The sequence below is a fragment of the Salminus brasiliensis genome, chromosome 9, assembly GCF_030463535.1.
Source record: "Salminus brasiliensis chromosome 9, fSalBra1.hap2, whole genome shotgun sequence".
NCBI classification, from domain to species: Eukaryota; Metazoa; Chordata; class Actinopteri; order Characiformes; family Bryconidae; genus Salminus; species Salminus brasiliensis.
In genome coordinates, this window is record NC_132886.1 from 41,363,035 (window position 1) to 41,378,942 (window position 15,908).

Below are 15,908 nucleotides of genomic sequence, written 5' to 3' on the forward strand. Positions count from 1 at the left end.
ATGGCTCCCATTTGCTGGAAAAAAAAGGAGGCTCGAGCTGCTCGGTGCTTCTGACTGGACCCATGAGAAAGCCCACCAGCCCAATGAAAACACTTTACATTGGTTATCAAAGCAGGCAGAAACGGAAGAGTATTATCTTTCCTGTTTATTTATTTATTTCTCTTTTCTTTATCCAGTTCAAGAGGCAATTAATTACACCATTAATTAATGCATACGTGATACAAATTATTTACACGTGTACCAATACTTGAAAACACAAAATAAAAAATAAAAAACAGCTTATTTTACATCTCAAATGTGTCGCTTCAGCTTTGTTTTTTGTTTTGTTTTTTTAAACATACTTTTCTATAGATAGCTCTCTGCTGATGATAGATTGATTGGTTTGTTGATTGATTGATTGATTGATTGATTGACTGGGCACAGTCTTGTGGCATTAGAACTCGCACTTGAACTCTGGTAAGGCAAGGTGTGTTCAGTTTGGTGGATTTTTTTTTTTTTAATTCACACACTCTCTTTTTTTCCCTCTGTTTTTTAAGGTGTACAATAAAAGGATATATTCAAACAAGTCTTAAAAAAAAGAAAAAGTCCACGATTCGATTTGGTTTATCTTCTGATCTTCTGCAATGTAAAGAAAAACTTTCTGAACTCTTGGAAACACGCGAATATAACAATCTTCATGCAAAGGCCTCCAAAAAAAAACAAAAAGAAAAAAAAAAACTCTCCACTCACATACAGAAGTTATTGCAAGATAAATAAGCCATTTAAACACCTTTATTATGATTTTTTTTTTTTTAGAAATCTAACTCTCAAATAAAAAGCCACACTGGTCATTGGATAAAGTTGTTTTTCTTTTTTTTTCTTCTCAATATATCTCTATAAATACATAACAAATATGAAGTCAACAATAAAACAGTATTTTTAACATCTGTTATACAGTAAACTGCTGGTTTGCTTCGAGTTGTATTTCCATACTGTGTGTATTTGAGTGAGTATGTGTGTTTATATATAGATATATAGGCTATTTATATTTATATATATTTGTATATTTATAATAATTCTGTTATAGTACGTATGTATATTCTGTATAGGACGTTATCTGATCGCGCTATCGTCATTGTCAGTGTGCTACACGCGCTTATAGGCAGCATTACGTTGATTAAAACAGACTTTGCTACAAAAACAGAAACAAAAAGATTATATTGCTCTTTCATAAAAACTATATACCATTTAAGAGGTCCAGTTGAGGTGGACTCAGCTCATTCCAGTGTTGGGTTGTTAGGTTAGAACCGCGTTTCTACACATGGGTGTTAAATTAAATTCTTAGCAAAAATTAGAAAAACGAATATAATAATAATAATAATAATAATAATAAAAACATCTCTAAGCTACACCTCGTTCTTGCGATTGGAATAGGCTTTCACGGCGTTGTAGTTTCTTGTTGGGTTGTTTTATTTTCATTATTTCTTCCCGAATCCTTCATTGAACGTAGCCAAAAAATACAAATCTGAAATTGACCTTACTTAAAATTTGACGTTTTTGAAAATCGTTTTTTTTATTTATGATTTTTTTATTATCAAACCAGTCCCAAAAATTAAAAACACGAACACACGTAGAAATAAAATGCCTCATAAGCAGTGTATTAATATTCACAGTCGCCTGGGTGCAGCAGAAAATATTCTTTGGATTTAAGCAAGAATTTTTTTTTTTTTTTTACGTTTTCTGTTTTTGCTGTTTTTTGTGTGTGTTTCTATTTTTATTCCCACGTGCTTAGTAAACGCATTGTTGTATGTTGGTATGTGATGCTTAATAAGCTAGCTAGCCTATGGAAAGCATGGTCCAGAGACGTAGATGCAGAGTTTGATAATAAGCTGATGATCAATATAGTCTATTACGCGATTTTTTTTTTGTTTGTTTGTTTTGTTTAGTTTTTGTTTGCTTGTTTTATTTTTTTATGAAATTTTCAGCTTTGCTGGTATGTTTGTCCACTGGCCCTTGGTGATTTATTGCATTGGAAATTTTATAAGGAGGACCACCATCATTACGATCATTATGATCACCACCACCACCACCATCATCACCACCATCGTCCTCGTCAGCTCAATCGCTGTCAGACTTGTCATCCTTGGTGGTGGTGGTGGCGTGGTTGTATAGTCCCTGGGCCATCAGGTGCAAGGCCAGCGTGTTCTTGGTCCCTGAAGCCTTCTTGATCTTGGCCCTCTTGTTCTGGAACCAGATCTTGATCTGGGACTCGTTGAGGCCGAGCTCCTGGGCCAGGCTCTGCCGCCTCTGCTCGGTCAGGTAGCGGTTGGTCTGGAACTCGGTCTTCAGTCTCTGCAGCTGCTCGGCTGTGAAGGCCGTGCGGGGTCGCTTGTCCTCCTTGCTGGCGGTTTTCGTCTTTGGTTTGCGGGTCCGAGGACCTGGAGAAGAGAAAGGGAGGGCAGGTGAAAGATCTGGACTGGATGGAGCCATCAGACCGAGCTCGTGTTCTTATTGTGGATTGGGTTGGGATTGCATGGCTTCTAGCCATGGATGAACCTTACTTGGTGGTTCTTAACTAACATTGCAGCCAACTACAAAATGTCCATAGGTGTCCATAGAAGAACCTCTGATGGTTCCATGCAGTTTAAAAAAAGAAGGTTCTTAGTTAAAGTGGAGGAGTTGATCTGTGGACTCGGTCCATTGGCACCGTGGCGTATTTTCTGCGTAGGAGGACGTAACATCGTACAATAGCGTAGGCTTCAAAACAATGGGTTCCTCTGCCACGAAGTAAGGAACCACTCTAGGTAGTTCTCACCAAACTCTGCATGTAAAATAAAGATGCCTAAGGTGAGCCCACCCATCATCTTGAGATTCCATGCATGTATAAAGAAATTGTTTTTTGAGAAACCAAAATATTCCCCAAACAGCATGGCGTCGTTGTTTTGTAGAGCGCAATCTAAATATTGGATCTTGATGTTGATTCGATTTCAAGGTGATCAATTCACTATTTTGCAATATAATCACAATTGTGTTCCTTTATTATGTGACGTGACCATCTCGACCAAATCAGACCAGTCCTGGTTGCAGCGTTCGGACAAATCAGGTCATTGACGTCATCAATCATTGGTAAAAAAAAAAAATAGGCCAACGTGAATTGCTGAATAAAATATGCTCTTAAAAATAAAGGTGCTACAATGGGTTCTTTTAGCGATGCCATAGAAGAACCATTTTTGGTTCCATAAAGAACTATTTTTGTGAAGTGTGAAGAACCTTAATATCCACGTTCTTTATATCCACGTTCTTTACACACAAGATTATTCTCAATTACATAAGTGTTTCTACTGTGGTATCGATTAAAGAGTCATTTGTAGCATTTTTATTTTTAAGAACCATTCTTGGTTCCGTAAAGAACCTTCCGTAAAGGACCTTAACATTGGTGAGAACCCCTCTATATCCACGTCTTTAGAGCTTTAACAGGTTCGTCACACTGAGCTTTTACCAAAAAAATGGTTTAAGTAACTATTTGTAGCACCTTTATTTTATTAGCGTATTTAGTAAAATAAATTAAATAATATGAAAGTACAGTATTTTGTTCGTCTCGCGCAGCCTTGATTGGTTGTACACATTGGGGGCAATAAACGCATTTATTTGTTTTTACTTCAGAACAGTTTGTAAACACGTTTATTTCGTATTTATTTATTTATTATTTCTTTGCGTCAGGGGGTGTGAGGCGTGGAGGGCTGTATGAATAGGTAATACAGGGGAGGGAGGGATGGATGGAGTGATGGTTGGTAGGAGGGGGGAGGTCTCAGATGAGGCAGAATATGGATGAGCTCCAGTTTGGACGATGAAATTTAATATAAAAAAGAAAAACAGTTCTCCAGGTTCTCGAAGGAACGTGGTGATCTATTGCTCTTCTTATCCTCTAAATGGTACCTGGTTTAAGCCTTTGGTCAAGAGCCGAAGCATCGAATAGCCCTCATGCAGCAGGGGACAGTGCTGCAATACTGTCAGTCTGGACTAGTTCTAAACAATCGATTCGCCCCCGAACCCGTTCAGAAGCCGCTCTTTTCCGCTACTGTAGGATATTCGCTTTCTGCGTTCACATCAGCGGCTCCGCTCCCCTTCTTTAAACCCAAAATCACGCTGATCAATAACCTTCGCTAAGCCCAGTGGTCCTGCAGCCCAAACCAAACGCGGGTTGAGCGGCTTTAACCAGGGATAAACCCAGAAGACGAACCTGCAGAAATATCCGTCCTGTTAAAGACCGAACAGCCGAATTCCCAACCTGGAATTTTCAATAACCTGGATATATTTTTATTAGTAGTAATATCCAAAAAAAAGGTTCATGCTATCCTCTGGAGCTCTCTTGTAGCCTGGTGCACGAGCAGCCTGTGCATGCATGCCGTTTTTGTTGTGGTATGAAATATTACTTTAAATTTCGTTGCGCAATTTTTTTAACAGCGTAATTCTGTCACGCGAGTGTGGTGTGTGTTTTAACCCCTTATTCAACCAACTGCCCGGTGTATGAAATTCACACACCGGAAGGCCACGCTGCACCAAAATAAACAGAAAATCAAATATATGGCAGTTTAAAATGATAAAGAAATAAATCGAAATTTTGACAATTTTTAAAATTTCCTAATTATAAAGTTTTGCAATTTCTCGGTTAAACCAGCCTCAGCGTAAAGTATACCAAAGTAGCATGGTTAAGCTTCATAACACTAGCTCACCATTTATTAAATATAATTTTGTTTTGGCAAAAAATGCAAAAGTCGTTTAAATTGAGAAATCAATTTCAAGTAGCAGCTTTATTTAAACATGTGTTTATTTATTTAGTCTTATGAGGCCGAAAACAGCCCTCCTGAATCTTTTGCAAATATCCTGCATTTTTTTGGATTCTTATTTTAGAATTCTATATTGGAACTTCTCAAATATCCCCACGAGCCACCTGCCTTTATAATCACGTAGCTACAAGCGCGCGCAGCTCCTGCATTGGTTAGCAGAGGTTGCTTTAAGGATAAACAGAAGGAAAGCGGTGAATTGAACCCCACAGTCTTACCTGATGAGGGTCTGTCCGAGTAGCGCGTGCAATAGACCCAGGCTGGCCACAGCATGGGCCGGTTCTGGGACACGTTCGTGCCGGACTGAGAGGTGTCCGACTCGGAGCTGCTGAGGCACTGCTCCTTGCTGTTCCCCCCCCTGGCTGTGAACGGCTCCTCTATCTCAGCCTTCTTCGCCCCGCTCTCGGAGAGCGGCGTGGAAGTGCCCTCCGTCGGCCCGCCGCCGCCCAACCGACCCGTCACGGGTGTAGCGGGGGTTTCAGCGGCGTCCTCCGCCCCGGCCGGGTCGCTGTCCCCGCGTAGGGCGCTCGTCTCCTTCTTTCTGCCGAAGTCCGGGTGGAGGATGTTGTCTATGAAGAAGTTGGTGATGCGGTGAGGGAGCGGCGCAGGGTTGCCCGGGAGCGGGCGGATGGTGGCCCGTTCGGTGGCCCGTTCCGTGGCCCGGCTGGGCTCGTCTCTAGGCGCACTCTGCTCACCCTCCTCCATGCTGAGACACACTCTCCACTCTGCCCTCCTTTAACCCTTGACCGCTCACTCCCTCAGCTCCGGCTCCTCCGGCCACTTTTGCTTCACTTTCCACCCAAAATTAGGAGAAAATTTGCCGAATTTTGGAGTTTTAATCAGCAGCTTTTCGAGACGGAAGGCAGCCCGCGCGCATCCTGGCCACAAGGTAGCATAGCTTATCCACCCAAACAAAAATAATAATAAAGATAAACTTATAATAAGCAAACGCAAAAACAAAAAAAAAACGTAAAACCTGAATTTTTTGGTGCAAATCCGTGTAGAATTGGTGCAGAATTGGTGTAGAATTAGTGTGCATGCATAAGGCGAAAAAGGCAGCGCTTCAGTGCCCCACCACACTGAGGAGGAAGAGGAGGGGGATCCAAACTGCTCCTCAAATACTTTCACTCCCCATTTATTTATTTATTTTGGGGGCTTTTCTATTTTTTCACTCTCTCTTCCCTTTTTTTCCTACTACGAGGCTCCGCCCACCCGCGTGACGTTTCACTCCAGTATCCATAGACACGTGCCTTCCACCAATAGGCCGCGAGGGAGCTCGTGACGTCGGCCTGATTCGAGAGCAGCCTTGTGTTTTCTTAAAGGAACCGGATCAGCGCGTGAAACGATGCTGTGCGCGCGAGCTAAAGCGTGTTTACATTCAGACCGATGCATCAGGTTCGGTTCAGTTCAGTTCAGGTCAGTTCAGTTCAGTTCGCTCCGCGCGCGAGCTTGTATACGAGTGTGAACGTTTCGGATTGCGGGGATAAGAAAGGTGGGGTCTGAGGTGGGGGTGTGGTGGGGGTGGGCTACAGGTGCGGGCCCGCCTGCTGTTGTTTATATAAACGTTTGTTTTTCTGAGCGGCTGAATCTGATTGTACAGGTGACTCGATTTTGGGTCAGAATCACGCTGGCCTCAGGTGGGAGGCTCCACCACCCCTCTCCACATCAGCCGCTCCAGAGATGGAGGAGAACTGGTTGGTGTTTTTGGCTTAAAAAGTGAAATAAAACGTGTTTGATGTTTTTTGTTCTTCACTGTTGAAAACGTAACAGTTTAGATCTGAGCTCAGGGCTGAGCTCACATCCCATCCACACTGGGTGTAGATCTGCTACAGCTTCGTGAAGGTGAGTGTAGATGTAGGAACCAGCTCTAAATGACCCCTACAGGCCCAGAGGTCACACTCAGCTTAGACACCCAGTCCAGCCACACCAAACCAAACCAAACCAAAAACGTAAAATCCGGTGTCTCGTTTTAGCGAACAATAACGTTTCTTTTTTTTGTAGTGAAAAATCATTTATTTTTATTGTAAAATATACATTTATGTGTTTTGTTTTTGGGGGGGGGGGGTGTACAGTCTAACAATGTTGTTTTTTTTTACATTTTTGTGTGTTAATTTGTAATAAAACAAAGTTGCATTTTTAAAGAAAAACGTATTTTAAACGAAAAACCAGTGTGCTGTTTTTAAATGGTCTTTAAAGTGTTTTTTGTGTTATATATATTTATTTTTATGCATTTATTTATATTTATTTTTATTGTTTATTCTTAGCAAATTGATTCATGTGTTTTCAGGGACTCTTTGTCGGGTCGTTTCCTGGATTATTTACAGTAAATGCTGTAAAGTCAGTAAACCGACTCCCGGCGTGGAGTCCGGCCGCAGCTCCTCACCCCTGAGCTGGAGAGCAGGACCGTGTGAACCCCCATCAGCCCTGCGCTCGGGTTCGGAGCAGCTCGGGGTTCTGTGGGATATTTCTGAGGACCAGAACACCTCGAATGGGGAAGCCGGAGTGGGTGGGTGTTGTAGGAGTGGTGGTGAAGGTATACGATTAAATTAGCATATTTATACTTATATTGTCAATATTGCAGTAAGACTTTTACTTCAAACGATCAGCATATTATTATTATTATTATTATTATTATTATGATTGCTGGTATTCTGTCGCATTCGTAACCATTTCTGTTACACGCGCCTGAAGCGCCAAGTTTCTAAATAAATAAATAAATAAAAAAGTAAATAAAGCATTCTTTCTAAGATTTTTTTTATGTAATAATTTGAATAAAGATTTAAAATTGTAACGTGTTTTTATTTATTGCTAAAGTTTTATTTCTTGCTGGTAAATGGATGCAAAACGTCTTTATTTGTTAATTTGCGTTTATATATTTTGTCTATGAATTAAATAAAAAAAAAAAAATATATATATATACATTTAAATAAATAAATAAAGTTGGATACTGGAGGTATTGGGTAATTGATTAAAAGAAATATTGTCAGAATAATAAACGTTATTAATGTGTTGTTTTCTTTGTTTTCTTTTTAAAACAGATCTGATTCTCATATAAACTTTATAACATTTATTTAATTAATTGCCTAAATCTCAGACTGTCTAATAACGCCAATGTAGTGGTCAGCTGTCAGTTCAACTGTTTATAAAAGTTGCACTAAACCTCCAGCAGTAAATCACCAAGAGGAGGACGAGGTTTACAACAGTTTAACAAGAAGAATAAAAAAGAGAAACTCCTGAAAACACCAGAAATCTATGGTCACTTTCCCCGAACTGGTTTAGTGCGGACTGGAGAAAGACAGTGGGGTGTGTAGGTCTTTCATACAGGTCTGCATATCACCTTTATAACGTGGCTTTAAAGTCGTGTACAGTGAACGGTCCAGTTGAGGTCCAGTGAGAGGCCCGGGTTGTACCCTGCACAGTTACAAATAATGGGGGACAGCAGTGGCAGCTGGCGCTGGTGCTGCCACGACATGCACCGGCTCCCTGTACGAGGCAGAACCTCAGACTGATGTTTTTATTTTCACTGGAGACACTGCTACTGTTTACTTCACTAATGCTGCTGAGGTAGCCCAGACCTGCTCCTACACCCCCACCCTTCACCCACCCACCTCATGCTCCTACAGCCTTCCCCCGTCCTGGTTTTCCTGCCCCAGCTCCTCCATCCCACCCTCCTGAAGCTCTTGACTGAGTTGAGGGGTTGAATTAGGTGTTTATTACTATGCAGTAACTAAGGGTAACCCAAGACCACTAATATCTAACAGTACGCCCTTGTTTTGGTTATGTGTTATTTTAATACTTTTATTTACAAGCACATTTGCATATTTATAACTGTAAAATAGTCATCAGACACTGACATAAATAAAAACTCTGCAGTGTGATTATTTGAATAATTAAAATGTCTGATATTTACATGAATGTGTCAGTAATACAGTTATTAAATATCTGATGTTGATATGAATGGGTTAATGAGACAGTTTGCAATGTTAGATGTGGACATCAAAGGGTTAACCATACCATTACTGTCATTAATGTGTTAATCATACAGCCTTCTGATATGGACATTAATGGGTTTATTATGCTATTGAACATTTGAGGTGTTTACATTAATGTGTTAGTACTACACATAGTTACACAGTTCTGCTGGACATTAATGGGTTAATCACACTGTTTAGGTGTGGACTCCATGGGTTAACTGTGTAATGACGGGCATTAATGGGTTAATCATACAGGTCAGTGTTTGATGTATCCAGAATACCGACCCGGAATAAACCAATGAAACTTCAGGTTCTCAAGTTTATCTCTAAAACTACTTCAAGCTCACATGTCTCACAAATATCAATGTCTAACTGTCCCACTGTCTCACATATCTCACAGATATCAATGTCTAACTGTCCCACTGTCTCACATATCTCACAGATATCAATGTCGCACTGTCCCACTGTCTCACATATCTCACAGATATCAATGTCTCACTGTCCCACTGTCTCACATATCTCACAGATATCAATGTCTAACTGTCCCACTGTCTCACATATCTCACAGATATCAATGTCTCACTGTCCCACTGTCTCACATATCTCACAGATATCAATGTCTAACTGTCCCACTGTCTCACATATTTCACAAATATCAATGTCTCACTGTCCCACTGTCTCACATATCTCACAGATATCAATGTCTAACTGTCCCACTGTCTCACATATCTCACAAATATCAATGTCTCACTGTCTCACATATCTCACAAATATCATTATCTCACTGTCTCACTGTCATACATATCTCACAGATATCACTGTCTCATATATCTTACTGTCCCACTGTCTCACATATCTCACAGATATCACTGTCTCGTATATCTCACTGTCTTACAGATATCACTGTCTCATATATCTCACAGATATTACTGTCTCACATATCTCACTGTCCCACTCTCACATATCTCACTGTCTCTGTCTCACATCTCACAGTCTCAGATATCTTACTGTCTCACATATCTCAGTCTCACATATCTCACTGTCTCTGTCTCACATCTCACTGTCTCACAGTCTCAGATATCTTACTGTCTCACATATCTCAGTCTCACATATCTCACTGTCTCTGTCTTACATCTCACTGTCTCACAGTCTCAGATATCTTACTGTCTCACATATCTCAGTCTCACATATCTCACTGTCTCTGTCTTACATCTCACTGTCTCACAGTCTCACATATCTTACTGTCTCACATATCTCAGTCTCACACTGTCTCAGTAATGCATTCATTCAGCCTGTGGTTTTCTGGTTGATGAGGATCAGACCTCGAATGCGTATAGAGGTCAACACTGTGCTGTTTTTAGGTTGTTGACATTTTTGGTCATTTTCGTCTCCAGTGACCCCTAATGACCTCCAGTATGCTGTCCTGCGTGCTCCTAATTTGACTCCATGTGACCAAACTGCAGAGAGAGCAGAATCTGGATTTGGTTATGGAAAAGAAAATGATATTGGTGAATGTTAAAGGTTGTACCTGCAGGGGAAACAGAACTATTGATCCCCCCTTAGGGCACAGAGAGCTTTACAGCACTGTCAGAAGAACGGGTCGATACCTGAGGCCGCCTGTAAAAACCCACGGCCACGTATGAAAGCCGGCACTGTGCGCGAGACCGGGATGAAACAGCAGTAATCGGAGCGCGTTCGCTCTGTAAAACAGATAAACACTGGACCAGGCCCACTTTACATACTCAAGCATGCCGGAGCTTGGGCTCCTCTGGGTCATGGAGTCAGTGTTGATGATGGTAAAATAGTGGTAAAGCTGAAATGGTACTACTTTTGCCGCACCACACCCTGCATAGTGCACCTGTATCCCTCCACCGTTTTCTTCATCACCATTCGGGGTCTCTAACTCTAACAGTGTGGAATGAGTACTGAATTACCTCCATTAACTCTATTACTATAGAAATAACTCTAATAGTGTTGAATGAACTCCAACAGTCTTAAATCACCTTATATTGTGTTACGTTTATTTGGTTGGTGTTGAATTAACTCCACTAGTTTTTGAATGAACTCTAACTGTGTTGAATTAACTCTAATGGGTTTGAATGAATTCTAATGGGGTTGAATTAACTCTAATGGTCTTTAATTAAGTGGTAAAGAGTAGAATTAGCTTCATTACTTTTGAATGAACTCTACTATTCTTCATTTAACTCTAACAATGTTGAATTAACTCTAATGGGTTGGAATTAATTCTAATGGGGTTGAATTAACTCTAAAGGTGTTGAATTCATTTGTATAAAGTAGTATTACCTTTACTTTCATTTAAAGTAAATTAAATTATTAATGAACTCTACTAGTCTTGAATTAATTAGTATTGAATTAACTCTAACAGTGTTGAATTAACTCTAACAGTGTTAAATTAACTCTAATGGTGTTGAATTAACTCTAACAGTGTTGAATTAACTCTAACGGTGTTAAATTAACTCTAATGGTGTTAAATTAACTCTAATGGTGTTGAATTAACTCTAACGGTGTTAAATTAACTCTAATGGTGTTAAATTAACTCTAATGGTGTTGAATTAACTCTAACAGTGTTGAATTAACTCTAACAGTGTTAAATTAACTCTAACGGTGTTGAATTAACTCTAACAGTGTTAAATTAACTCTAACGGTGTTAAATTAACTCTAACGGTGTTGAAGTAACTCTAACGGTGTTGAATTAACTCTAACAGTGTTAAATTAACTCTAACAGTGTTGAATTAACTCTAACGGTGTTAAATTAACTCTAATGGTGTTAAATTAACTCTAATGGTGTTGAATAAATTCATATAGAGTAGAATTCCCTTTACTTTTGAATGAATTCTACTAGTGTTGAATGATAGATAGATAGATCACTTTATTTATCCCACGGGGAAAGTCAGTTTTTACAGCAGCAAAATCAAACAAGAGAGCAGCACAATAAAGGCACTTAAATTAGTAGTAAGATTGATCTCCAGCTGTTCAAATAAGGTGTAGAATTAACTCTAATAGGACAGTACATGTATTTTATTGGTTACATCATGCTGATGTAAAATACCAACATTGAGTTGTGACGTATGCTAAACTTCATACTGTTGACGTCCACACGACGTAAAACTCCAACGCTGTTAGACGTTGGTTAGTTGTTGAGTTACATCACCATCACGAGTGTGATCCTCAGTTAGCATCAAGCTAATTGGTGTACATAGTTTTGTATTACATGTTAGCTACATTAGCCTAAAAGAACCAAACTCCAGACTCCAAACTGGGTAAACTATCGCTTTAATCTGCACAACCACAGAGGTGTGTGTGTGTGTGTGTGTGCTGTTTTGGTGGTGTTTAAGGGGCTGTAGAGCAGGACTGCAGTGGGCGGGGCACACAGCAAATTTGTGAATGAACATGGCGGTGAGTGTGTGTGTGTGTGTGTGTGCCTCATTGATCACAGCACAGCACCGTCCCTTACTCTCACTCACTCTCTCTCTCTCTCTCTCTCTCTCTCTCACACACACACACACACACACTGGCACGGTCAGTCAGAGCCTGTATGCTCTATGACCTCTGACACACTCTGAAGTGAGAACCTGAGTCTGAGCGGAACAGAGCGGAGAGGACAGCTGGCCTTCACACACTCCTGCTCCCAAACAGACACACACACACACACTCCTCACCAACACACACACACACACACACACACACTCCTCACCAACACACACACACACACACACACACTCCTCACCAACACACACACACACTCCTCACCAACACACATTCCTTACCAACACACACACACACACACACACTCCTTACCAACACACACACACACTCCTCACTAACACACACACACTCTTCACCAACACACACACACACACACACTCCTTACTAACACACACACTCCTCACCAACACACACACACACTCCTCACCAACACACACTCCTCACCAACACACACTCCTCACCAGCACACACTCCACCAACACACACTCCTCACCAACACACACTCCTCACCAACACACACTCCACCAGCACACACTCCTCACCAACACACACTCCACCAACACACACTCCACCAGCACACACTCCTCACCAGCACACACTCCTCACCAACACACACTCCTCACCAACACACACTCCTCACCAGCACACACTCCACCAACACACACTCCTCACCAGCACACACTCCACCAACACACACTCTTCACCAACACACACTCTTCACCAGCACACTGCTCACTAACACTAAGATACAGGTACCTGATATGTATTATTAATATGAAAAGCAGAATAGAATTAACACCAACAGAAGAGAATTTCCTCGAGTAGAGTTGAAATAATTGATACAGTCTAGTAGCGTTCTGACTGAACTCTAATTGTTTTGAATGAACTCTTACAGCATGGATTTAACTCATATAGCATTGAATTAACTACACAAGTTTTGTAAACTCTAAAATGACCGTACTGAATCAAATGAACTCTAATAGTGTAGAATTACCTACAGTGTTGCATTAACTCGTCTAGTTTATCATTTACTCCTAATGTTACAACTAATTCTACTACTGTGGAATTCACTCCCACACGGTGGGATTCTAATAGTGTTGATTTAACTCTAATGAGTAGAGTTAAATTAGCAGTGACTGGTTCTAACATGGTGTAGTTAACTCTAATAATGTTGACTCAACTGAAATAGTGTAACATGAACTCTGGTATGGAATCAACCCATATAGAGTTGAATGAACTCGAACAGTGTTTACATAACACAGATAGTGTTGAGTTAACTCTAATGGTGTAGAATTCATTCTTTCAGCTTGGAATCAGTGAACGTAGCGTTGAATTAACCCCCATAGTGTTGAATTAACTCGTATATTCTTGAGTTAACTCCAAAAGTGAGGAATTCAACTCTTCAAATGAACAATTCAATTGAATTCAACTCTAAAAGCTGAATCAAAATATTATCACGTGCTAAACTGCCTCCAATAGTGTAGAATTAACTCTCACAAATTCTACTACTGTTGTTCTACTAACTCGAAATCTAATTAGTGTTGAATCATTCGTATTGGTGTTTAATGAACTGCGTTAAAGTGTCGATTCGCGTGTGTTTGAGTTGTGAACTCTATGTGAACTCTATTCGAGTGAGTTCAGCTCTGTGTAGAGTTTAACACACTTCCGTTCCTGGACTGAGAGAAGCTGGATGAACTCAGAGCTTCCACTGAAGACAGTACTGACTGACTGAGTGCAGATCACTGATCAGCAGTATTGATATGTAGATGCGCGCGCAGGAGAGTGAGTCGCCCTGATCCCTTACTCAGTTTGAGACCAGACCAAAGCCCCAGTGGTCACCTCCTTTAATTTCTGCCCCCTGCCCATTGTCTCAGCCCCCCTGATCCCCCAGCAGCGCGGATGAGTCCTGATCAGGAGGAGCTGATGGAGTTTAATACCCCAGTAAAGACCCGGCGGTGTGTGATCTCCCTGCCGTGGAGAAACCCCCCATTCACACCGAAAACACTCCCAATCACTGCCCCGTGCACCCACCCGCGCTAATTGGATGCTGAACCTCGTCTTTAGCCCCTCTTTTCTTTTCAGGGAAAACGGCTTCATTCACACCATTAAAGCCTTTTATCTGCGCTCTCTAATCTCCCGCGAGCGCGGCGACACTCTAAATTTCGCTTTCGAGGAAAAAAAAAACGCGCAAAAACCAGTTTCGCAAAAATTCGCTTTTTCGCCCAAACTTTGACACGTGATGGACAAACCAGCCCGAGTGTTTGTGAGCTTTACTGGATTTCTGGACATTTCATTTACAGTCTGGACGTTTTGTTTTTTTTTTATTGAGATTCTTGGTAAAGAAAATTCTGTCTGAACCGGGTTAATTAAATCAGTTTAAAGAATTTCAGTTCACACTTCAACTACAATTACTGGCTAAACTTCTTTTCAAACTCATTTTTTTAAGAAACTTAAACAAGTTTTGGTTTAACTTTCACTGTGTTGAATTAACTCTAAAATGACCGTACTGAATCAAATGAACTCTAATAGTGTAGAATTACCTACAGTGTTGCATTAACTCGTCTAGTTTATCATTTACTCCTAATGTTCAACTAATTCTACTACTGTGGAATTCACTCCCACACGGTGGGATTCTAATAGTGTTGATTTAACTCTAATGAGTAGAGTTAAATTAGCAGTGGATGGTTCTAACATGGTGTAGTTAACTCTAATAATGTTGACTCAACTGAAATAGTGTAACATGAACGTTTGACGTGTGTGTTTTTAAAAAAAAAAAAACGTAATTTTTTAACGAATTTTTTTACGAAATCGGTTTAATTTCCTAAAACGGTTTCAGTCATTTGATTTACAGTGTAATGATATTTTACTTTCCGAAAACAAATAAAATAATCCCTTCAATGTTTTTTTTATTGAATTTATTTATGAACTGGTTTAATTCCTGAAATCGTTCTTTTTTCTTTAAGAAAATAAATTTACAATATGAACCAAAACCGTTTCACTTTATTACAGAGTTGAATTAAAAGGTATTAAATGCTTCTTCAGGTGAATGCAGGTGTTTAGTGTTCTGACTGAAGAAGTACTGAGTGATCCACAGTAGTGCAGCTCCAGAAGCTGAACCGGCGACACCATCAACTAAACCCAGAGCAGAGAATCAGGAGATGAAGCTGACTGAATTACTACTCACTACACACCTGTGAACACACCTGTAAACACACCTGTAAACACACCTGTAAACACGGAGCTACAGGTGAGTTCGCTCTGACAGTGAGAAGTCCGCTTCAGCGCGCGCCGCAAATTATTCGAATTTGTTTACCTGTCAGATTAATCCAGTTTATTTAGTTTGGATTTATTCTTGTGTGTGTGTGTGTGTGTGTGTGTGTGTGTGTGTGTGTGTGTGTGTGTAGTCAGTTCCAGTGTGTGCTGGACATCAAACACGAGGAACTCAAGCCGAACCCAGAACTATGGAACTGTAAGCTCGAGCTCACAATCGATCCTAAAGTTTTATTTATTTATTAATGAACTGAGTTTGCTTTGTGATGTAGAAGTTCTACCTGTAAATATTATTTCATTATTATAGTATTTCATCTGGGTAAAGTAGTGACGA

At 40.4% G+C, this 15,908-nt stretch overlaps 1 protein-coding gene and 1 long non-coding RNA gene across 2 annotated transcripts in view; one reads left to right on the plus strand and one right to left on the minus strand.

The window, feature by feature from the left end:
• LOC140562674 (uncharacterized) overlaps positions 1 to 7,554 on the plus strand; it is a 59,402-nt gene extending 51,848 nt beyond the window's left edge. Inside the window, exon 5 of the long non-coding RNA XR_011980167.1 lies at positions 7,111 to 7,554. This is a non-coding gene — a long non-coding RNA (uncharacterized lncRNA). The remainder of the gene's footprint in view (positions 1 to 7,110) is intronic.
• en2a (engrailed homeobox 2a) lies at positions 1,120 to 5,961 on the minus strand. Its single transcript, XM_072687040.1, has 2 exons — positions 5,042 to 5,961; positions 1,120 to 2,417 (listed from the first exon to the last, which is right to left on the minus strand). The coding sequence occupies exons 1-2, from the start codon at positions 5,526 to 5,528 to the stop codon at positions 2,098 to 2,100; spliced, it is 807 nt and encodes a 268-aa protein (XP_072543141.1). The 5' UTR covers positions 5,529 to 5,961; the 3' UTR covers positions 1,120 to 2,097.
• Positions 7,555 to 15,908: the final 8,354 nt, after the last annotated feature.

Coding starts and splice junctions, on each gene's coding strand:
- en2a (XM_072687040.1), bottom strand. CDS start 5,528: ATGGAGGAGGGTGAGCAGAGTGCGCCTAGAGACGAGCCCAGCCGGGCC. Junction 2,418..5,041: donor CTCGGACAGACCCTCATCAG/GTAAGACTGTGG, acceptor TCTCTTCTCCAG/GTCCTCGGACCCGCAAACCA.